The sequence below is a fragment of the Phocoena sinus genome, chromosome 9 (genome assembly GCF_008692025.1).
Source record: "Phocoena sinus isolate mPhoSin1 chromosome 9, mPhoSin1.pri, whole genome shotgun sequence".
NCBI classification, from domain to species: domain Eukaryota; kingdom Metazoa; phylum Chordata; class Mammalia; order Artiodactyla; family Phocoenidae; genus Phocoena; species Phocoena sinus.
Window position 1 is genome coordinate 81,845,986 of NC_045771.1, and position 25,755 is coordinate 81,871,740.

The window sequence follows — 25,755 nt, forward strand, 5'->3', positions numbered from 1 at the left end:
TAGGTGCCTCCCCTTTATTCTGTATTGTGTTCCAGTCACTACAGGTAAAAATCTTAGCAGTTATAATGCTGGCCTCTGAGGGGTTTTCTTTACTCCAGTTACCACTGATATATAGCCAATTACCAGAGGAATATTTATTGCCACATGGCTGGTGAATGATATAATTCTGGAATCCCATCCTGACCATGTTTCCTAAGACCTCTGCTAGTATCTTATATTGTCTTTCCTCTGAAATAGTTCATGAGATAAGGATTCAAGTACAAATGGCTTATTTGGAAAGTAATTCTAAGAAAGATTGAGAGAAATGTGAGAAGTAAAGCCAAAAAAGGAAGAGAACTGATAAACAGTGGGTTATCAAACAAGTTACCACTGTGAGTGAGTAGAGCTTAATCCTCTGGGCAATTCTGTAAACCAAGGTAGATTGCATGAATTGAAATTATTCTTTCCAAGGGAACAGTGTGCTGTGGTATTTGAAGTTAATGACTGCTCCCAAGGGACGTTAATTCCCCAGTGTTCCCAGGCCACCATGTGCACAAGCAAAAGGCTCCCAGAAATCTTGGACAGTTAAATTTGGGCTGATATGTGAGGAAATATGGATGGGGCACCAGTAGCATCTGCCTCAGTTAGAAACTGAACAGTGCTATTAAAAAATATGCTTCAAAAGATTTTCTGACTGAACAGTAGAAATGGCTTTGAATGAATTTTATGCTTTCAACTTTTAGGCAGCAATCAATGATTCTTTCCTAATTAAAATAAAAAACTTAGATGGGATTGCCTTTGAGATTCGTTTTTTTTTTTTCCCACACACACACTGTATTTTATTTTTACAAGAGATAAATCAACTGACACCAAGCATTGTAAATGGATGACCACAACAAAAGCAACAATGATTGCAATTACCAAACACAAAACACACTCACAGTATGTCATAATATTGACATTCAGTCCAGGAATCCTCCACTGTAACAGCTCCTTTACTTTGCAGTGAAAATTGATTTGTATATTTTTTGCCTCTGAGTCCTTGTGGGATTTTCTTTTTTATTCAAACAGAAAGTCACAAAAATTATAATCATCCTCGTCAGTTCACTCAGTCCCATGTAATTAACTTTTTTTTCATCTTGATCTTTTATGAATTCATCAGTTTTCCATTAGAGTTCTGAAAATGCTTCATTCAGTTTAGCAGTGTAGTCAGTTACCAGAAACCTGTACTTGTCAGAGTCTTTTCTATGAATTCCGTGAAGATGAAAGCCTTTTATAGGAACATTTTTGCAAAAGCATCAGACACCCAGAACTCTGGAAATGACAAAAGACTTAAAAATGACCACGGTTAAAGATTTGATGAAAGTTCATAATAATGCAATTGACAAGGAAATTTAGTTATTTCTGAGATATACACTTTAAAGTAATAACTAGAATTATGACTTATAACATTATACCAGAACACGTAAGATTTTTAGAAATTTCATGTAATGTCTGAAACATTTATATTAACATATTTCCATACAAATAACCCAAAGAGAGTTTAGTATTAGTTGTTTTTGTTTGTTTTTTTATACTGCAGGTTCTTATTAGTCATCAATTTTATGCACATCAGTGTATACATGTCAATCCCAATTGCCCAATTCAGCACACCACCATCCCCACCCCACGGCGGTTTTCCCCTCTTGGTGTCCATACGTTTGTTCACCTTTGAGATTCTTAATGCCTGACAAGTTTTAAGGACCTTTGCTTCTCCTAAAAATATTATGGTTGTTAAAGGTGTATTTCTTTTTTTTTTTTTGGCGATACGCGGGCCTCTCACTGTTGTGTCCTCTCCCATTGCGGAGCACAGGCTCCAGACATGCAGGCTCAGCGGCCATGGCTCACGGGCCCAGCCGCTCTGTGGCATGTGGGATCTTCCTGGACCGGGGCACGAACCCGTGTCCCCTAGCATCGACAGGCGGACCCTCAACCACTGCGCCACCAGGGAAGCCCAAATGTGTATTTCTTTAAAGAAAATTGTTAGCTAACTTCTTAAGAAACAAAATTGCAAGGTCTTTCCTTGTGATTTCTGTGAATCAGGTTAATATAAACTTTATTGATGCCTTGACAGCTCTTTGTAAATCCTTGCTGGGGTGTCCTCACTTGATGTAATTTGAATATGTGAACTGAAAGCACATAGGCAAAGTGAATATGTTGCTTGTAGAAAGAACTGGGAATGCATTTGATATGGAAGTAATGTATCTCAGTGTGTCGAGTTTAAAATTATGAAAATATCTCAGTTATGTATTCAAAAATAGGGAGAAAGTGATATTAAAAGATGTAAATTCTAAGGTGAATATTGCAAAAGATGCTTCATCGTACACTATGATAAAGTCATAGTGATATCCCACTCTACTCCCAGAGAAATTTTTTACTGGTCTCAGTTCCTAGTATATTGGCTTATTTAGTTGAGGTTCATTAATTTACTTTGTGGTTTATGGTCCTTATTTACCATAAGGAGATATTTTTGTCAACTATACTCTGATTTTTTTTATTGACTATATATTTTTGTTTAATTCTGTTATCTGAGAAAAAAACATTAGTACATTTTCATGGTTGAAAAGTCACTAAATGATATTGGCTGATCATATTATTCCAGACATAGATTTACCCTTCAGAAAATCAATACGAACAAGACCTAAAGTAGGTATGTGTTCATTATTTATCTAATTTGTGTATTAATCTTCAATTTAATCACATTATAATGAATTATTAGAGTTAATTTTTTTAACATTGCTCATGAGACAGGAACTGTTCCATGTGTTTTTCAGAGTAACTCATTGATTCTTCACAGCAACTTGTAAAGGAGATAATATTATTGACCTAAATTTTATAGATAAAGAAACATAAGGTGTAGTAACTTTTCTAAGTGAGAAGCCAGGATTGGAGCACAGCTGTTTTCATTTATTAGTCTAGATTTATCCACAAAGTTATGTGGTTGGATCCTGAAGGAAAATATAAAGTAAGTTTACTAATTTTAGTGCATAATCTGATATATTTAAATAAAATTCCAAGCTATTCGAATTCTTAGAAATTCTGAGATAAAATATGATTAGGTTATAATAGCAAGGAGAAATGCTTCTTTTAAATCTAAATTTATTATTAATTTTTGAAGAAGAAGGTTATTTATGTTTCAGTGGAGGACTTGTTTTAAGAAATCTGCCGTATTTTGGCTTGAAAAAGCATATATGTATTGGATTATTCTTATAATTACAAATAAACACTTAAACATTATATCTGGATTATACGTTTTTGCTTAGGTAATGTGTCTCCTTTTATAAATTTATTTACGTTATCATGTGTCCTTCTGCTTCTATCAAACTACATACATTGTTATTTACATTTATATAATATTTAATGTCAGCCACATCAACTTCATAATTTAAAAGAAATTCTTCATTTTTATTAGTTGGGTGAAAAAAATACCTGAAAGTGATACATTTAAAGAGAATTAAAACTAACACAACATTGTAAAATAACTATACTCCAATAAAAATTAATTTTAAAAAACTTAAAAGAATTAATTCTTATGTAACATTTTGGTCAAAGAAAAGTAAAATCATATTTTTGTCTTTAAAAGATAGGCCTTTCTCATTAAATAGAAATGTAATAACTTAATGATGTAGAGATTCTATGGAAAAAAAAATCCCTTCTAATATAGTTATAATCTCCTGGGCTTTGTGTGTGTGTGTGCACGCAGATGTGCTTGTATATTTTTCTCTCTGAAACTGCTTGAAAGTCTAGGAAAGAAGCAATATAACTTTTAGCTTTTGTAACTTCAGGGAGGCATAATAATAAGGCACTGAGGAAATCTGGTAGTGATTCTATAATTAATTCTGACAGTAATCTTCCCACAAAGCCCTCATGCATTTCTCTTCATCCTCATAACCTAAGATCATGTCTGTCATCCAGAGTTATGATGCAGTCTGTATGAACGCTTTCCCAATGTTGCCTAGAACCATCAGACAGAAAAATTAAGCAGCTTCTCACTTTTAGGCTTATGTATCTAAGTTTCTTTATTTTTTTGAGAACGGTAATTTTTATGCTTCAATCACACATAAAATGTCAGAACAAATGTTGATCATTTCCTAGTGTTTCTATAATCTCCAGGGCTGTTCTTTGTTGCAGACAGGAAGCCTGCTGTTAGGCAAAGCTTAAATGCAGGCATAATATAGCTGTTTTCCCACTAATCCAGTTATATACTTTGATAGAACTAAGTGGTAGATGATAAGAGCAGCAATTCAATCACAGCATGTTCTGATTTGCAGGCAAAATTTCAAATGTTGACACAAAGAGTGGTATTTGTTTATGAAAGTGAGGAAGTTTGACGTATTAGGAGAAAAATAGTGCAAGCCAGTGGAGGATGAAAGGAAAATGTATGCTGATTATGGACAATATATGAAAAATTAACAACTGAAGAAGATAGCCTCGTGTTTCAGTAAAATCACATATTTTTATTTAAGAATTAGATGCAAATGTTAGGATTTCGTTAATGATCTTTGAGTCAGTTTTCTTGCGGGAAGCTTTCCTAACTTGTGGTCATTTTAAAATGCTATCTTTGATTATTCATCAGAAAGAAATAATCAAAATACTCCTTATAATATCTTTGCTATTAGTTGTAGGAGATAACTTTTAAAAAAAATCAACTCTACCCCTTGCCCCAACTGTAGTCACTAAACAACAGTTCTAGAGGTGACAATCTCTAAATGCCAGTGCAAAATGAGGAGTGAGGATCCGTAGCCACCTAGGAGGCTGGGAAGGGATGATCATGATGAAAGGATCTGGTGACATTAGTCAGGCTAAGTTCTGGTTAAGTGCCCTACTTCCCACTCTCCTCACAATCCTGCCTCTTATATGTACTCATAGAATTGCATAGGAGTAATGCACAGCCTTTGAAACTGATCTCAGGTGGCCTTGGCCTGCAGCGCCTTGAAGCAGGGTTTCAGCTCCCAGGCAGAGATTGAGGTCGGGTCGCAGCAGTGAGAACACCAAATCCTAGCCACTAGACCAGAGGCCAGTGACGAGGCCCTGGCCCTTCGGCTTTGCAGAAAAGAATTCCCACAAAGATAGAAGGTAGTGGAACAAGTGAAGTATTTATTAGGAGGGAAAGGAGTACAGTACATGTGGCTAGACACATGGGCGGACTCAGAGAGAGAGTTGCACCCTCGCGGTAGTTTGAATCACTCTTTGGGGTATTTCTTCCAAGTTTCCTTTGGCCAGTCATTTGATTTGCCTAGTTCTGAGTCCGTATTTGGTGTATCTCAGGATCCTGCCACTTGTGCCTGTGCATCTCTGAGCCAAGATGGATTCTAGTGAAGAGGCCTATGGGTAGTTGACATCACTTACTATGGGGTGGCGCCCCCTCCCTTTTTGACCTCCAAGAAGCTTTCTAGTTCTAGTTGGGAGGGTCTCCTTGACTTCGAGAATGGAAATATGTGGTCTCTTATCTTCTATTTGGGCAGCACCCAGCCTTCTCTCTCAATTGTCCTGCTATTCTCGTCTTGGAGTATCCGTCTACAGGGAAGGAATCTCCAATTGCTGGCCATGGGGGGCGGGGTGCCCATCTGCCTCCTGCCTCAAAACTACTAGTTATGTGAGCTTATACAAGCTACTTAAGGCTTACAGATCTGTTTTCTCCTCTTTGAAATAGACAGAACCATATTTAACTTGCCTTTAAGTTATTGAGCACCAAATGGAATAACACATGAAAAGTGCTTATTTATTGTAATCATTTTTCTGGTTATTATTATTGTTGCTGTTGTTGTCATCTTCCAACACTTTTCTACCAACTGTTCGGAGACAGTTCTTCAGTGAATGTGTCACATTGCTTCAAGTCTGAGCATTTACAGTCAGTTTGCCCAGATTTATGTACATTCCAGGATAAGTAAAGATAGAGATGTCTCCTTCCCCAGAAGAGATTTACATACAATGCAGAGTAATTAAGATATTGTCTATCTGGAGAGGAGGATGGGCCAGCTGCCAGCAGCCCCTGTATGAGATCAAGGCCTTCCTCATCTTGGGATTCCTTGCCTGAAACACACCTACTGCCTATGCAGGTGACCCCCGGCCCTCTTCCCATCCTCCTGTGGGAATTGACTTGTGAGTGTGAGCAAAGGTGGCAGTCTGGATCTTGGTACTGCTATTGGTATTGCTATGAGTAGTAAGCGGCCTTTTCTCTCTGACCCAAAGGGCTTGTATTTTTCTGCCAGTGTCTGTGAAGCTGTGGGTGGATTACTCATTAGCTTGCAAGAAGGATAAATCTCAGACACTTCCCAGTTCTTGGCTTGACAGTTTAACACCTACTAATGTCAGAGTGGGGCTTTGTTTAAGTATCGAATTGCACTGTATGTGCAAGAAAGACGTGATTTGGATTGTTCCTTTTCCTATGTGCTTTAAATTTCAGTTTCCTTTCTAAAATATCCCTCATGTGTTCCTAGACAAGGGCATGGTTTTCTTAGCTTAGGAACTTTCCTACTCTGCATATGATAATGAGCACATTTGTAAGTTGTGGCACAATTTAAAAGTGATTTCTCCACCCTTGCAAAACAGACCCTTTTGCCAGAATTCAAGTAAAATAAAAGATATTTGGCACACCAGTACAGTTTTGTGACATATGAATTCTAGGAGAGTAATTTCATTTCATGTCTTATCAAATAGTCATCCATCTAGATTTCAGGAAAACTTTATGTTGATTCATATCTCATTTATGTCAACGAACAAGAATCTTGTAGTTTATGCCCTTCCTTCTTAAGGTGAGGTCTGTGGCCAAGCAGCCTGAGCAGCGCCTGGCAGCTGGTTAGAAATGCAGAATCCCAAGCTCTACCCCAGACCTGCAGAGCCAGAATCTGCATTTAGCAAGTCTCCCAGGTGATTATTAAGCAATGAGGAAATCAGGGTACCTTAGGGAGGTACTTTTAGCAAAGTCCAGCAGGCATCTGTCTGGGGCTTGTTATAACTAATTATGCATATCATTGACTTAGATTTTAAGACCATTTAATTCATAGAATTGCTAGTTTTATGGACGTTTATGAATATTTTATTTTGTAGCCATTGACTTTTTGGAGGGAGGTATTAAAAAAGAGCAGAAGGAAGGAGTAGAATTAAGTTCATTAAGAGAACCAGAGTTTTCTCTCTCTTATATACTTGTTTCTTTAAGAAAAAAAAAAACTAAATCACTATACTGTACACTTGAAGTTAACACAATATTGTAAATCAGCTATATTTCAATTTTTTTTTAAGTACTGTTAAGGCAAAAAAATCGGTGCTTCTTAGAATTATCTTCATTTAAAAGACATAAAATTTACAGACTGTGAAGAAAAGAGTCTGAAATAATGGACAAATTTAGTAATTATATTACTTGCAGGGCAAGTAATCCAGGTTATTTAATTTTTCAAAAGAGAGATTGCCAGAGGATAACTTAATTGCTTTGCAAGTATAAGGAAAGTTTATAGGAAGGTGTTGACAAGTATGATAAATATTTTTCCATTAATTACATGATGCACCCAAGATAAAATTAGAAATTAACTGTATTTGCAGTTTTTGAAATAGCAAAGTAATTCTTAAGGTGAGGCAGAGGGAATACTTTCATTTTGAATTGAACTATAGTTTTTAAAAGTACAAAAGTTATGATTTATTTGCTGGGTCTAGGACGACTATGAAAAGACTTCACGTCCAGTAAACACATATGAATAACTGCACCTAACAGGTAAAAATTTTCAAAGTTCAGGGATACCTCAGAGATATTACCGGTTCAGTTCCAGACACCACGATAAAACAAGTTTCACAAACTTTTTAGCTTCCCAGTGCATATAAAAGTTATGTTTACACTAAATTGTGGTCTATTAAGAGTGCAATAGCATTGTCTTTAAAACATGATGTACATACTTAATTTAAAAATATTGCTAAAAATGCTAATCATCATCTGGGCCTTCACTGAGTCTTTTTTTTTTTTTTATAAATGTATTTATTTTATTTACCTTTGGTTGGGTTGGCTCTTCGTTGCTGCGCACAGACTTTCTTTCGTGGTGGAGAGCAGGGACTACTCTTCGTTGCGGTGCACGGGCTTCTCATTGCGGTGGCTTCTCTTGTTGTGGAGCAAGGGCTCTAGGTGCGTGGGCTTCAGTAGTTGCAGCACGTGGGCTCAGTAGTTGTGGCTCCCGGGCTCTAGAGCACAAGCTTAGTAGTTGTGGCGCATGGGCTCAGTAGTTGTGGCTTGCGGGCTCTTGAGTGCAGGTTTAGTAGTTGTGGCGCTCGGGCTTAGCTGCTCTGCGGCATGTGGGATCTTCCCGGACCAGGGTTCGAACCCTGGTCCCCTGCATTGGCAGGCAGCTTCTCAACCACTGCGCCACCAGGGAAGCCCCCTCCACTGAGTCTTAATCTTTTTGCTGATGGAGGATCTTGCCTTGATGCTGACCATTGACTGATCAGGGTGGTGATTGCTGAAGGTTGCGGTGGCCGTGGCCGTTTCTTAAAATAAGACAACAGTAAAGTTTGCTGGGGCAGCGGGGAGAGTGCTATATAGATGTCATTTTATAACAAATTTCAGTCAGTGATAAAATATCTTTGTGTTTTAAGTGACCAGAGTCATTCTCACTCATATTGTCAGTATGACAGTATCTCTACTCTGCAAACACATTAGGTGTGTGTATCTTGCTCATTGTGTTCTTTAGGCAAAGCCAGCCGTCATCACAATTTTTTTTTTTTTCAATTAGGGAAGATGTTCCAAGTACTCAGCTTCATGTACCGTGAAAATATTAGACATATTGGTCAGCTCTGCATCACAGTGTGGGTGAAGAGGAAGTGATCATAGAGTATGTGATCATTTGGTCATTTCAGTAAAGCTTCGTCTTTGGGAGCTGGCACGCAAATTTCCACAGGGCTATGAGAAAAATACTTATATTAGGAATAATACTGATAGAATTATTATATCGAGAATGATAAAGAGAAAGCTGCCCATATTTCTAGTTGGATGAGTGCTCTGGAATCAGAATTGCACACTGGTTGATTAAAAGATGGTTGAGAAAATATAAATATCAAGTTGTTATGAGCAAGGAAGCTAAATACAAATTAATTCTGAAGCAAAAGAGTAGCACACTCTCAATTGCTTGAAATTCTTATAAATGCCTATAATTAGAGAGGTTTAAAAGTTTTCTGTACCAACATGTAAATAGAATATATTAAAAAAGATAGACTTGGGACTTACTCAGAAATTCTTTCAAGTTTTTGACAAAAGTCAACAGACTGAATTTGGGGCATGTCATGATTCAAGTTAATGGGAATATTTGTTTAAAAATGACAACATTTATCAGAAGTTTTGATGGGCCATGATTTATAATTAGAGGCAAACATAAATTGTGTCAATAATGTTCTCTATTTTCACTTTTTATTGATGCCATTTTCTTTTGGTATATACAGAATTTATTATTCCTATGCATTTATGTAATTTTTCCATCATAGTTAAAATTATCAGATATAAATATGATTTTAGAATTTGAGGGGCTTGCCAAGTGATCTAGCAAAGGCTTTTATTTCAGAAAGAAAAACCTGAAGCTCAGAGGAGATAATGGAATCAGCCATGGCTGTGGGTGCTTATTACAGGCAGGGCCTGGACTAGACCTGGTTTTCCTAAACTGAATTTAAAAATGGTCAATTCTTTATTAACATTTTTTTTCTATAGGCCAAGGAAACTGTAAGCCAGCAGCCAGTGAGACAGCAACATCAATTTGAGGACAGGAGGGTCAAGTCCCAGAGTGCTATTAGCAAAGATACTTGTGGCACCTCTAACCATGGGAGAGCGACCACATGTCTGATTTTCGCTGAACAAGGATTAATAATAGAAATTAAAATCACATTCACAATACTAGCAAAAGCCATGAATTACGTAGCAGTACTTTTACTAATATATTTAGGACCTGCATTTTACTTTATTTTTATAGAAGTATCTTTGATTTAAAATATTTTACCAGTTTGGGGTGTACAGCATAGTGATTCAATATTTTTACAGATTATACTCCATTAGAAGTTATTGCAAGATAATGGCTATACTTCCCTGTGCTGTACAATATATCCCTCTTGCTTATCAATTTTTTTTTTTTTTTTTTTGCGGTACGTGGGCCTCTCACTGTTGCGGCCTCTCCCGTTGCGGAGCACAGGCTCCAGACCCGCAGGCTCAGCGGCCATGGCTCACGGGCCCAGCCGCTCCGCAGCATGTGAGATCTTCCCGGACTGGGGCACAAACCCGTGTCCCCTACATCGGCGGGCGGACTCTCAACCACTGCACCACCAGGGAAGCCCTTGCTTATCTATTTTATACACAGTAGTATGTACCTCTTAATCCCATACCCCTATCTTGTCCCTTCTCCTTCCCTCTTCCTACTGGTAAGCACTAGTTTGTTTTCTATATCTGTGAGTCTATTTCTGTTTTACTCTTTACATTCATTTGTTTTCTTTCTTAAATTCCACATATAAGTGATATCGTATGGTATATGTCTTTCTCTGACTTACATCACTATGCATAATATTCTCTAGGTTCTTCCACATTGCTGCAAAGGGCATATTTTCATTGTTTTATGGCTAATATTCCATTGTAAATATATACCACATCTTCTTTATATATTTGTCTGTTTATTGACACTTGGGTTGCTTCTGTCTCTTGGCTATGATAAACAGTGCTACTATGAACATTGAGGCGCATGTATCAGTTAGAATTAGTGTTTTTGTTTTTTCTGGATATATACCCAGGAGTGGAATTACTGAATCATATAGTAGTTCTATTTTTAGTGTTTTAGGAACCTCCATACTGTTTTCCATAGTGGCTACACAAATTTACATGCCCACCGTTGGATATTATACTAACTGGGAATTTGTCATAAATGGCCTTTATTATGTTGAGATATTTTCCCTCTGCACCCACTTTGATGAGAGTTTATATCATGAATGGATGATGAATTTTGTCAACTGCTTTTTCTGCATCTATTGAGATAATCGTGGTTTTCGTCTTTCCTTTTGTTAATGTGGTCTATCAAATTGATTGATTTCCATATGTTGAGCCATCCTTGTACCATGGAATAAATCCAACTTGATCATGGTGTATGATCTTTTTTATGCATTGTTGGATTAAATATACATTTGAAGTAATTATTGGTAGGTATGTACTTATTGCTGTTTTATTACTTGTTGTCTGGTATTTTTTATAGTCCTTCTCTGTTCATTTCTTTTTCTTTTTGCTTCTTCCCTTGTGGTTTGATGATTTTCTTTAGTAGTATGCTTGTGTTCCTTTTCTTTATTTTTTTCTACGTCTATTGTTGGGTTTTGATTTATGGTTATTATGGGGTTCATACATGTTGACCTATAACTGTATCTAGTTGTTTTAAATTGATAGTCATTTAAGTTCAAACACGTTCTAAAAGATCTACATTTTACTCCCCTCGCCCACATACTGTGTTTTTGATGTCATATTTTGCATCCTCATGTTTATCCCTTGTTTGCTGTAGTTATGGTTCTTTTACAATGTTTTGTCTTTTAATCTTCATACTGGCGTATGTAAGTGGTTGATCCTCAATATGTGCAATATGTTTGCATTTCATAGTGGGATTTCCCCTTTCATATAGATTCTTCTTTTTCACTTAGAGAAGACTTTGTAACATTTCTTTTAGGGTATGTTTAGTATTGATGGACTCTTTTGCTTGTCTGCGAAGTTCTTTATTTCTTCTTCTATTCTAAGTTATAATCTTGTTGTGTAAAGTATCCTAGGTTGCAGGTTTTTCCCTTTAAGGACTTTGAATATATCATGTCACTCTCTTTCGACCTGCAGAGTTTCTGCAGAGAAATCAGGTGATAGCCTTATGTGGATTCCCTTGTATGACTCTTTGTTTTTCTCTCATTGCCTTTAGAATTTTAACTTTTGCCATTTTTATTATGATGTGTCTTGGTGTGGGTCTGTTTGGGTTCATCTTGTTTGGGACTCTCTGTGCTTCTGGATATCTGTTTCTTTCTTCAGGTTTGGGTAGTTGTCAGCTGTAGTTTCCTCAAATACATTTTAAATACCCTTTCCTCTTTTTTCTCCTTCTGGGACCCCTATGATGCAAATGTTGGTATACTTGTTGTTCCAGCAATCTCTTAAAATGTTTTCATGTTTTTAAATTTGTTTTTCTTTTTGCTGTTCTGTTTGGGTGGTTTCCATTATTCTGTCTTCCAGATGACTTATGCATTCTGCTGTATCACTTGGTCTGCTACTCATTCCTTATAGTGTGTTGGGGGTTTTTTGTTTGTTTTCTCCAGTTACTGAATTCTTTATTTTTGATTGGGTCTTTGTAGTATTTTCTAGTTCTCTGTTAAAGTTTTCACTGTGTTCATCTATGCTTTCCAGTTAACATTTTTATTACCAATGCTTTGAATTCTTTATCTGGTAAATTATTCCTGTTTCATTAGTTCTTTTATTCAGGGATTTTCTTTTGCTCTTCTAATTGAGAGCAGTTTCTCTGCCTTTTAATTTTGCTTAAATTTCTCTGCCTCTATGAATTTAGGTGAAGCAGTTACCTATTGCAGGTTTTTGTTGGTTTTTTTTTGCTGTACACAGGCCCTCTCACCATTGTGGCCTTTCCCGTTGTGGAGCACAGCCTCCAGACGCGCAGGTTCAGCGGCCATGGCTCACGGGCCCAGCTGCTCCGCGGCATGTGGGATCTTCCCAGACCGGGGCACGAACCCGTGTCCCCTTCATCGGCAGGTGGACTCTCAACCACTGCGCCACCAGGGAAGCCCTGCAGTTTTAAATGTGTGTGCGTACGTGAGAGTGTCCCTGTACAGGCTGCATGTGCCCAGTGCCTTTGGTGGGAGAGCTGGATTTGACGTGGATGTAACATCTTTCTTCAGGATGTGCTGGCATCTGTCACCCTGGTACGGGGTGGGACTGCACACAGAGGGGTAAAGCTGAAGCTGGGTGTGAGGCAAGACTTCCCCTCTGCTCACTGGGCATCACTGCCCTGTTGTGGGTGGGGTCTGATCCCAAGCTGCTGGAGCAAAAGCCTTGATGGTCAGGCCTGAGTTGGTTCTGTTCTCTTTAAGTTTGTGTTTTCCTCTCTCCCCCAAAATAGGATCCTTGCCCCAGAGTGGGGGGCGTGCTGAAGCCAGGGGGGCCCATGTGAGCTCTTGGCTCCTGTTGTCCACAGCCGGGAGTCAGCTGTCTCAGATGAGCTGCTCTTTCAGGTGCCCGCAGTTGTTTCCCTTCCTCTGCTCAGACACAGCCTTGGGTGCCAGTGCCTTTTGTCCCTCACAGCTGATCACAGCCCTAAGACTCTGCTGCCCCCACTCTGTGGTAGAGCCACACCACAGGGCAGGCAGGGCGCACATGGACTCTCAGCATATATTGGGGCATGAGCTGTGATGGAGCAGCTGCCGTCAGAAATCTGCGCTTCTTCTAGGCGCTGCTTGAGTAAGTGCCAACAATGGCCACTGCCAGTCCACCCAGGCTCCGCCCTGGGATGGGGTCGCCTCTGTGTCCCCATGTTAAATCTTCTTCCCAGTTGTGGCCACCCCAGAACCAGTGCCGCACTGTGACATGGGATGAGTGGGACCAGGGCGTTCTCTCAGGTCGGGCTGAGCCAGGCTGCAAGGTGGTCATGGGCCACCAGCAACCGCTAGAGTAGTCTTCTCTTCACCCTGATTTGGGAGCAAGCCAGCACATGCATGCACCCCTCACACGTGACATCCAGGCTTCCCGCAGCCCTCCTGTTCATTGCAGAGGTCCTCCCACCAGCCAAAGGGTGCAGGACACCAGCACTGGGCTGCCCTGTCTGTGGCTCACACCGCACGCTCCCCAGGGATGGTCTCCATCTGTGTAATCTCCCTTTTCCTTTGAGTCCCCTCCCAGGGGCACAGGTCCTGACCCAATCACTTTTCTTCCCTTCCTACCCAATTACATATGTATCTTTCTTACAGCCTTGGTTGTACAGGAGTCCTGATGACAGTTTCCAGTTAGTTTTCAGTGAGAATTGTTCTACATGTCGATGTATTTTTGATGTGTTTGTGGGGGGAGGTAAGCTTCACATCCTCTTACTCTGCCATCTTGATTGATCTCATTAGGACTTGAAGTTTAAGAAAGAGAAAAGAGTATATGAGATATATGTATAAGAGATGAAATGGAGGAACAGATGTGGAATTGATGAATAATTTTTCCTGGAATGAAAAGCTGACTCATGTGAAGATACCAGTTTGTCACCAAATTATTGGAAAATGTGGTTTTAATTTGACAAAAGATAGTTCTGAAGTTCAGTAGGAAAATAGTGGTGGAAAAAGTAGCGTGACAGAGTATGGCAGCTTATTCTTCTGGCATAAATTAAAAGTGATTAGACACCATAGAGGAGAGTTTCAGGGGTTTGGGTTTGAAGTAGAGTCCTGACCTTGGTTGTTGAGTGACTCTGAACACTTTCCTTGACACTCTAAGCCTCATTTCCTCAACTGTATAATGGAAACCATATTACAGCTAAGACTTTAAGCTTGGTCAAGGTTAAGTGAATTAATACATGTGATGTTCTTAGATAGGCATAGCTGTGATTTTCAGTACATGTTAGCTAATATTTTTATTATTAACATTAAAAAGTAAGAAGCTGGTGAAATAATGGGAACAGTAAAGGAATATGTATCCAAATAGTAAAGGAAATGTATCCATAATCTTAATTTATTATATATAGTGGATCAGGAACCAATAATTACTCAATAAAAGGGAAAATTGGCTATTTGAAAAAAAAAATTACTGAATCTAATTGTCCCCTCATACTATTGGGGAAAATAATTTCCACCATGACTAAACACCAAAATGTAAAATAAGCAAACAAAACCATCAAATATTAGTAGAAACTGTAGATGTTTATTTACCTGAATAATGGATGGTTTTCTAAGCATAAAAATATTTTAAGAAATCATAAAGAACAGGATCAAAAGTTAAAATTAGAAGGTAAACAACAAACTGGAAAAAATAGGACTTAAAATTCACAGGTTTATATGACAATTAATATGTGAGAAAATTTTTCACTTCATTAACCACTGAGGAATTCAAGTAATTATTGAATATTGAAATATTATTTTAAATTACAGTTTAGCAAATAAAAATGTTGTGTGTCTGAGAGTGCAGTGAGACTCTCACACATATTTAAATTGGCGCAATATATCTGGAAAGTAATTTGGCAATAGGTAAAACCTTAAAATCATTCTTAACTAGGAATATGTACAAATGCATGTGGGTAAATGCTATAAGCTATTTTCTCTGGATTTTAGAATAACCATTTTGTTTCTTTATAATATTTCCTAGTTTCCTATGAAAAATGGGAAAATAAAAATAAATAACAAATATTTTAGTAGGAATAAAACAACCAAGATTTTTAAGATCACAGCCTCTGTCCACTTTCCTTTTACTTTCCTTCATTGCCATCTGGTGTCCAAAATGTAGATCGCTTCTGATACCACAATTTGTAACTACTGCCTGATATGCAAAATTGTTTGCAGTTTATTTAACTTAGTTTATCCATTTAAATTACTCTATATAATATAAATTTGTCATATAAATTATTTACAGTAGTTAATTATGTAAAGTAGTTTACTTATATTTTATAATTTAAAAAAATCCCATGTTCCAAAGCAGGCCAGTCTGAATTTGAGTTGTTTTTGCTGATCATCTACACAGCGGGAGCCCATAATTTCGCACTGTATTTCTTTTTCATGGCAAAAAAAAAAGAGTTTGAAATACATGGATGAGGTCAGGGGGTGGAAATTAAGGACATACTGAATGGTCAGACAAAGATTAAATGGGCCACTTTTTCTCTGCAGTTCCAAGTGGAAGAATATCACCTTTGGATTTATTTTGCCTTTAATTCTTCTTAGACTGCCTTAAACTTCTTAGACTGCCTTAAACAGTCTAGGGGAAAACTACTTGAGCCCACCAACCTCTTCCGTGGGAGCCTTGGTACTCCATGAAGGTGTATTATAGGTGCCATTTCTAGACAAGGTTGCTTTTCAGGAACTTGATGCCTCTTTGACTTGTGTATATCAATGCAATGTCAGCATTTCATCGTTTGTATCCCAGGTTAATCCAATGAGCAGCAGAGTGTCCTCTCAGAAATATTTTGTGGATGATTTCTTATTCAGCACAGGACTTCAGAACAAAAAATAGACCTTGCCTTTACAAAACCAAGAGTTTAAGTTATTTCATTTGAGAAATTAACAATTTGTTTGGATCTTAAATTATCTTTTAATTTGATATGTGTACTTGATTGTGATATTTAATAGGAAGGTTCATTGGAAGCATTGAAATTTACTGTTCATGGTTATTCCCAGAGACTGTTTCAAGAACTAAACTAATGTTTGAGGGCTACTTGTACCATCCCAGTAGAGAGCTTTATTTAAGGGTCACTAAAGCTGGTTTTGTTTATATGAATCTTTCTCATGAATCTAGGAATCTATTCTTATTTCTTATGAAGTATACTAATGTTTTTACTAAAGTAATTTTTAAAACAATAGAGTTGAGGTTGATTTACTATGTGCCGGGCTCCGTGCTAGGTGTTCTGCATGCATCTTCATTTGGATATTTTTTTTTTGTACATTTATTTTTTTATTTTTTATTTTTTTTGTGGTACGCGGGCCTCTCACCGCTGTAGCCTCTCTCGTTGCGGAGCACAGCCTCCGGACGCGCAGGCTCAGCGGCCACGACTCACTGGCCTAGCCGCTCCGCGGCATGTGGCATGTGGCATCTTCCCGCACCGGGGCACGAACCTGTGTCCCCCACATCGGCAGGCAGACTCCCAACCACTGCGCCACCAGGGAAGCCCCATTTGGATATTTTAATAGTGTCTCTTTGGACAGAGTATTTATATTTATAAATGTACAAATTTAACAAGATATTGCAGAACTAAAATACAGGTTCTGTACTTAGAAGCCTTTAGCTAAATTATTGATCAGTATTTGTGCACTGTCTTCTAATTTTCTTAAACTCCATACGTTCATTCAGTAAATACTTATTTTGTATGTTTATTGTACACCAATTATATGGATACCTATTAATATGTCAAGTACAGTGGTGGGATGGCTATTTTCTTTTTTGGCCATGGCTTTTAATCCAGTCAAAGAGTCTATAAAGATATCATACAAAGAAATAGAGAATTATGACTGTGATGTATTCCATAAAAAAGATATATCTAGGCCTGTGAAACTTTTAATGGGGTGATTTGACCTAGTCAGGGAAGATCATGAAAGCCTTTTATAAGGAAAGAATGTTGAGGTAAGTGGGACAAGTGTTGTAGGCGGAAGGAGCAGGGTAGGTGGAAGAGGAAAACAAAAGAATGTGCAAATGCTGGGGCAGAGAAAGAAATCCCTCCTCATTGCTACCCCAGATGCTCACATTAACCCACACACCTTCCTGTCTCAGCGTGCTAGCAGAGATTTTTCTCAGCATTTCTGATAAGGGACCTACTTGGTTGAATTTTCTAGAATTGGGAAGGAATGAGCGCGACGGTAGTTTGGATTTGGGGCTCTGTAGGATTAGTTAGTTAAGTATACATATTTAAAAGATGTATTTTCTTAAGAGATTACAAAAGCAGGACCCCTTAAGTCTATTTTCAGTCACCATGTAGTATTTCAAAGCTTTATAATGCTATATTATTAGACTTTTGCCCTAAGTGGTGGTTAATGTATTAAATATGTGGTTTATAAATTACAGTCTGGACACATGTCACCAAAGACAGTAATTTCAGTTCGTGAAAGTAAATCTGTTTTTTTTTTTTTTTTTTCTATTCTAAAAACAAGTGAGTCTAAGATGTCTGTGAAATATATACTTACCTAAGTCAGAACTTTTCACATTTCTCATTCCTTTCTTGGAGAATAAGGTTTGCCATAGGGACTTATACTTTGTAAGTTATTCCTTTCTCTGCATTATTTATGAGTTTTGTTATGAGTATAATTGGAGTATTTCTGTTATACACCGCTGAATTTGTATTTAATGAATTGAATTTACACTTAATCAGTTTGTGTTAAAGTGACTTAATGAGATGCTTCACTCTTCTGTGTTAAAAGCAGGTTAAGGCCAACCAAAAGACTCCGGGCAATACATTATCCAGTGTTCATTTTCTGCATAACTTGTAATTTTATCAAGTTTCATGATTTAACTAAATCACATACTAGCATTTCCTGTAATCATTTCTAATGATTCTTTAAGGTCAGATGTTTTACCGTTAATGTATTGGCAATCTATTTTTTATTTTTACTTTATTTTTTTACTTTCTAACACGGGAATTCTCATATTCTTTTGCTTTCAAAACGGGATGTGTAGCATAAGATTGTGTCAGACTATCACATAATGGGGCGGGGAGGCAGTGGGATTTGGATCTGAAGATACTGACTTTTCAGTGTTTGACTTTATTGAAAACAAGTATATTGGAGCTTTGTTCTCATATATATGATGTACCCAAAAGTAGTGTTCCAAGTAAAAGTGAGAGAGAACTCAGTATTTATCTTTGCAAGACATTTTACTTCCTGTTTTATCTATACTCTCTCCAAACCTTCCACCTCCTGTTTTACTTTATCCCGATGACCTTGCTTCATGGTCCACTGGAGACAAAAGCCACAGGCAATAATATCATTTCCCCACACCAAATCTCTGTACACCCAGCGGGGGGACTCAGCCCTCGCTCTTCTTTCCCAGTACAATGAAGTGGGTACATGGTTTCTTACAGGCTTGTTCCTCTAGGAGCATCTGTGTCCCATCCTTCCCCATCTTCACAAGAGCTTCGTTTTTCACCTCTGTTCTGTTGCCTGCAACGTTTTCTTCCTTCTCTCTTCAAGGTAAATCCTCTCTTGCTCTAGTGACCCTTCACTTTCCTGGTGGCTCAGTGGTTAAGAATCCGCCTGCCAATGCAGGGGACACAGGTTCGAGCCCTCGTCTGGGAAGATCCCACATGCCACGGAGCAACTAAGCCCGTGTGCCACGTCTACTGAGCCTGCGCTCTAGAGCCTGCGTGCGCCAACTACTGAAGTGCATGTGCCTAGAGCCTGTGCTCCGCAACGAGAGAAGCCACCGCAATGAGAAGCCTGCACACTGCAACAAAGAGTAGCCCCCGCTCATCGCAACTAAAGAAAGACCAAGTGCAGCAATGAGGACCCAACACAGCCAAAAATAAATAAATAAATAAATAAAATTAAAAAAAAAAAAGAAACCTCTCCTTGACCCCCGTCCACCCCTTCAGGGACCACCCTGTTCATTCTCTGCCTCCCAGCCGAGGTGCTCTGAAGACTTGCCTGTGCACGGGCTAATCCCTCCCATTGTTGTTCAGCGCGCTCCATTGTGTTCCACCCCCACCCCCCACCCCCGACCTCCAGACACTACCTGTGTAACGGGGATGAGTGCAGTGGGTGCTTTTAAGTCCTCATCTTTCCTGTCTCTGTCCCGCAGTGTGTTCTTCTTGAGACTGTTTTCCTCTCATCACCTAAGGCAGTCCAGTCTCCTGACTTCCTTCCTGCCTCCAAGGAATCTTACTCCTGTTCAGTTTTCTCAGAGACCCCTCCTCTGCTTCACTTTTAATCACATGGCTTTAAACCAAATTTCTCTGCTGAAGCTTTCCGTGTTTTTTGTATTAATCAAGACTTCTTCGGAGCCTCTTGCTTTCAATGTTATTTCTTGACATCTTCATTTGCGTATCTCACATACTGAAATCTCACCCGCACTTGAACTGTGTGCTTCTCTCCCCTAATCCTGAAGTGTCCCTGAACCCGTCCCTCCTCCGGCCACGCAGATGCCCATGTCAGAATTCTCTTCTTACTCAACGCAGACCCAGTGCACCATCACAAGCTAGTGATTATTTCTCCAAAATAGGTTTTGAACCCCTCTTTTCGGACTATCTCCATGAATAACAAAGCCACTTTGTCTGTTCAGCTGGGTTACCGCAATAGCCTCCTAATTATTTTCCATCCTTTGAATTTTGCTCACCTTACATCTAATTCCTAAACAGCAGCTAGGGCTAGCTGTTAAAGTTCTAGATTAAATTATTTTGCATTTGGCTTAAAATCTTTTGTGACTGGCCGTTCGACAGAGAATACATGCCTAATTGTCTAGCATTTCCATTAGACCCTGCCTCCGTCCCTGAGATCATTTCATGTCATTAGTCCTCATATGAAACTGAGCTAAACTCTCCATCTTTATGTTTCCCTAAGAGGCTTCTTTTCTTTTTGTCACATCAGGGCCTTTTTACGTGTTGTTCTATCTGCCTGGAATGTTCTTCCTCCATAGTCTTCAAGGAAACATTTCTGTGGAATCACAGGAAATGCCAGTTCTTAGGGAATTTTCCCCCCAACTGCTTACAGTCCGAATCAGAACCCATTCTCCAGATATTATCTCTTAGAGATTAGGATTATATTGCTTTACATAACTCATCATGATTTATTGTATATTGAGAGGCACTGGGGGAGTAGTTAAAATCCCAGACTCTTGCTACAGTGCTAGTCTGAATCCTGACTCTCTATTACTTATTTGTTACGTGACTATGGACAAGTCATTTAACTATGCTTAAGGTTTCTCATGGATAATAATACTACTTACTTGCAGCGCATTTTCAAAGAGGAAATGATTAATATTTGTAGAGCAAATAGTCGATGCAGCACAAAGTAAACACGTATAAGTGCTTACCTACATATATAAATGTGTGTGCATAATTTACCTCATGTCTGAAGGCACAGAGCTCTCACCTACCACAACTCTGGACATATAACAGGCCGCCAATGAATATTTGCTTAATGGATTGATGAATTGTACAGTGTACCTTATCACTAGGTTTCAGGGATCTTCAGAGAAAAAAGAATGATGCATTATATTTATGAGAATAGATAATCACTTACGTAAAAATATATTTTGGCTTGTGATCCACCTATTAAAATCATTATGTGCTTTTGATCTGAGAATATCTTCAACATCTGATCTGGCCAGCCCCTTTCCTTTTAGCAAGTATGCTTTTATTATCATTCTCATTTTGCTTTTGCAGATGTGACAGTCTAGGCCCCAGGAGCCTAAGGGGCTTGTACCCATAGCAGAGTTAATAAATGATAGGATGATCCCATTCATTTTAGCGCCCTGATCTTCTCGCGAGTCCTATTCTTATCTTTTTGGAAATATACAGTGAACTGTGTGAATACTTTTTATATGGTTGCTGAAATTACTTTGGTGATCATTCTTAAATTTTCAGTTGGGGCAGATATTATTGGAGTTCGTTTTCTCCTCCTACAGACTCATTGTTGTTCAGGCCCTTATCACTCACAGCAGTAACTCCGCCATGACCTGCTTGCCCTTTCTCTGGCCTCTGTGATTCTACTGCATTCCCTATATTACCTCTAGAGTGATAGTTCTGAAAGGCCACTCGTTGTTCTTGAGTCTTTCAGATTACTTTCCTGTTTTAACCCCCATGGAAAGACTACCGTCAAATTTCAAATTTACTAACCATCTGCTCCTGTCGTTCTGTGAACCACTTTTCCGTTTAGCGTTTCCTCACGCGAGGCGCGTAAAGTGCTCAGTTTCTCCCTGTATTCTGTGCAGGCATCATCATATCATTTCTGCATTCTGAATATATTTCATTGTTGGTTGAGAGTTTTGTGTTGTTGTTGTTTTTTGTAATCTAACTGCTCATAAAATTTGAGAGCTGGGAGGGCCCTCACATAACTCAAATCCCAAATTTATAATCAGGGGAACCAAGCTGGGTTCAGGAAAGTGTCAATAAGCGACAGGCTGATACAGTAGGGGTTGGGGCATGGATGAAAATTACTGTTTGATCTTTAGTGCACTTCTGTTACCAATCTACTCACTTTGCTTTTTGAAAGAGAAAGCAATGCAGAAGCATTGAGAAGTATAACACAAATTCAGTAAAAATTACATGATTGATTTTAATGTTGGTTTATACATTTACCTTTTTATCTTTTGCAGTTTAACAGCAATGCCCAGGATGTAAGCTGTTTTCAGCACCTTGTCCAAGCAAATGTAAGAAATAAAAAAGTGCTGAAAGATGCAGTGAATAATATCACAGCGAAAGGAATCACAGATTATAAAAAGGGCTTTAGTTTTGCTTTTGAACAGCTGCTTAATGTAAGTATTAATACTACCCCCTTTTGTCTTTTATTATTGAATTGTAGGATCTGAATTTCAATATCCTTGTAGTTACAGCTCTGTAGGGTTAGATAACAGTTCTGTTTTTCATTCATTTAGAAAGCAGATGTGTCCAGGCAGTAGAAATGTTTGAACTTTTTTTATTTTTAAATCCAAAATTCAGAAGGTATACAAAATGTAGATTTTCTTTTTCTTTTAGATCTTTTCTTCTGCCCTCTTTTTTCAAACTTAGTTTAAAAAAACACATCTGTAAGGTAATTATTTAATTTTGAAGAAGCACTGGAAACTTAGTTGGGACATTTAGAATATCATCTCTTTTGTCTTATCTCAGTTAGTACTGTATTTATTTGGAAACTTGTGCTGTCAGTCATCAAATGGTTTCTGGAAATATTTCAGTTTTAAACATCTAGTTTGAATCTTCAGGTTGTTCCTAAATGTACAAAAGGGTCCAAATGGTTAACATCAAGGTAGACAGGAAGAGCAGAAATTCCTTCCAAAGAGAAAATTCCCTTGACTGAATCATCGATGCCTATAGTTAGGCTTTTAAATTCTGGCACACCTACTACCTGTTCCATATCATAACAATATTGTAACATGAATCTCACACTGCGGACTAGTATTTTCAAATGGCCATGTTGTCTGTTTCATTTGAACTATTTGAAAGCAGGAGCTATCATTCAGGTTTGTATCTCTTCTGAAGCAATATTATTGCAGTGGTTCAGAGTATGGACCTAACATCTCTCTGCCTTGGTTTCCTAACTGGGGTTGTGTAAAGAATGTCCACAGAATCGGTGGACATAGCAAAGCACATAGAAAAGCACATGAGACTGTAGGCTGTTGAGTTGGTGTTATAATTAATTAATAACTAGCATGTGGCTGGGACAGAATCAGCACATAATTCCTATCGTGTTTGCTGAGTCACTAAATAAGCCCTTATATTTGGTCTTTTCTGCAAACTTGATTTCGTTGTTCCCGAAGTAAATCTTCTAAACAGTTTTCAAGATCTCTGATTGGGTGATGACTCATTGATTTGTTCATTCAGCCAGTATTTATTGAGTGCCTCACAATTTATCCTGTCACAGTGCTATTGCTGAAATTCCAGACATAAACAAAACCATTTGCTCTCAAGAAGGTCGAGCATAACATGCTAAATCATCATTTCTCATATAACATGTTAGTGCTGTTACAGGGTATTCACGGTGTGTTTGCTCGGAGCAGCTTGGGGAAGGGGGCTTAACTTACCCAAAGGAGGTCAGAAAATTGTGGCACTTTCTTGAAAACAGGATTTTGAAGAATGAGCAGAATCTAGGTAGGTGGTGAGGGAGATAAAATGAACAGCATCGACAAAGGCACAGAAGCATGGGGTGTCATGCACATGGAAAGAATTGCAGGTGGATTGGTACGGCTGGGCCATAAGCAGTAGGGGAGAGGCGATGGAAATGGGAAGACCATAAGCTGTCTTTAAATGAAGTGTGTAGGAGCAAATGAAAAGTTTGTGGTAGGAGAAAGACATCATCTGACGAGTGTTCTACGTTAAGAAGCTATTGTAGAAATCCTGGTGTTGGACTAGACGTGCAGAGATGTTAAGGCAAGTGACCTGATTGGGTGGGTAGGAGGGGTTGCGGGGAGGGGGAGGGGGTGATTCCAAGTTCTCTGAACTGGAAAACTAGGTGGATGGTGGCACAGGAGTCTACAAAGAGGGAATGTGAGAGTAGAATTTTCAATTATTTAGAGTTTGAGGTAGTGATATTTTTTTTAGATACCATTAGATAAGCAAGTAAGGAGTTAGAAAAGCAAAGAAGTTCCACACTGCAGTTTTCAGGGGAAATTATCTTTGGTAAAATGCATATGATTATTAAATAATGTATGTTTATTAATAAAAAAATGAAAACTCAAAGCTTTGAAATTCAAGCATAATTGATCATTAGAGTGGGATATATTCTTTCTGTAGTAAAGGAATGTGAAAGGTTTTTATATTAACTTTTTTCTCTTGAGTCAATAATCAAGTTTTCTAGATCTTGGCATTTTAATTATTCCTCTTAGTGTTGTTAACTGGCCTCACTCATTCCCTCCTATTCAGGTTTCCGTTGTGAAATGATGATGAGAAGTCTCAAGCCTAATGTACTATTTCAGAGGCAGTCATGTAGAGGGGCCACGTTAACTCGCACGTTCATTATTAGTTGCTGATAAAATATGATCTAACTCCTATTGGCCTCTCCCACTGCCTTTACCAAAGTTGTAAATCATTTTTTAATATGTCCTCAATAGTAAACCTCATGTGTTTTGCTTTCCACATGTCGCTTAGATATTGCAATTCTTCATTTTAAAATAATTTTCCCAAACGCCATGGCTTGCCTTATTGAGCTGAAGCATGTTCTGTTACCTCTTTCAGACACTTCTAGTCTTTTTCTCATCATGCAATGCCATTCCTTCTCTTTTGTTTGTCCCGGCAAGGTTTACCCTTAAGATCACTGAATCAAGTGTCAAATAGAATTAGACGTTAAGATTTGAATTAGTCTTCAGTTAGCATTTCATAAAATACTGACAAATATATTGAGATGCATTTTTCCAAAAAAATTTTATTGAGTGCATATGATAGATGCTGTGCTACATACTGGCCACACAGAGATACAACAGTGTGTCATGAAATACCATATTAACGTAATTTACCAACCCTAGCTGTTGTATTTTTATTGACATAATCAATTTCTTTCCTTGGCTTAGTTCCTTCCAAGCCAGTTACGTATACTTCTTGTGACTGTGTGATTCTTTAGCTGCAAACCCAGTGAAAAATTGCTGAGATAGACTCTGCTTTCCCACAAGTCCTGAGGAAAAATGATGTTGAAAACACATTTCTGCGTTCCTCTTTTTGTGGGTGTCTTACGAATGATCAGCAAGACTCAATGTGCTAAAAGTAGCTTTGATACTTGTATTTAGTGATAATAATAAGAATACCTCCACTACTTCAAAAAATGAAACCATATTCTGTTCTAAAAACTTTAGTTACTTTATCACTTTTCTGAGACAGTCCTTTAGGTAAATATTATTTTGCCCATTTTACATTCGCAAATAGAAAACACAATTCATTAGAGAAACTAATTTTAGTTTAAGGGACTTCAACACTTTTCACAAAATTATTTTGATGATAAAATATGTAAATTTTTGTATGGTCAAATTTTCAGATAATTATCTTCAAAAATAAGAATGGTGCTTGAATGTGATAAATTGTATTAGTTAATACTTGAGTTTTCACAATACTTGGTTAAAAGCCTTAACTCCGCATGGTCTAATGGCCTAGTCAACGGGGTAAGAATATATGAAACAGGATCTTTTCATCAGTAAAGCAAAATGTTGTCTTCATTAACTTTTCCACAGGAAATGGGATTTCCTTTTTTGACAAATAGGAATAGGGACCTTCAATAAGCTTAAATACTATAGGAGAATTAGTGATTTTTTAAAAAATGTATTAGTCACTTAAACACCAAAACTGTGCTGTCCAGTGTGATAACCATGATCACAAGTGGGTGTTGTGCACTTGAAATGTGCCTGGTCTGAACTGAAATGTGTTACAAGTACACACTGAAATTTTAGTACTTATTATGAAAGAA

General features: G+C 38.0%; 1 protein-coding gene across 3 annotated transcripts in view; it reads left to right on the forward strand.

The window, feature by feature from the left end:
- Positions 1–25,755, forward strand: part of CACNA2D1 (calcium voltage-gated channel auxiliary subunit alpha2delta 1) — a 502,332-nt gene that overhangs the window by 383,744 nt on the left and 92,833 nt on the right. For all 3 annotated transcript variants that reach the window (XR_004351432.1, XM_032643128.1, XM_032643129.1), the window contains one exon: positions 21,968–22,126. Coding sequence is in view for 2 of the 3 variants with exons in the window: in XM_032643128.1 (XP_032499019.1) it covers positions 21,968–22,126 (159 nt within the window). In the remaining variant the exon portion in view is untranslated. The remainder of the gene's footprint in view (positions 1–21,967; positions 22,127–25,755) is intronic.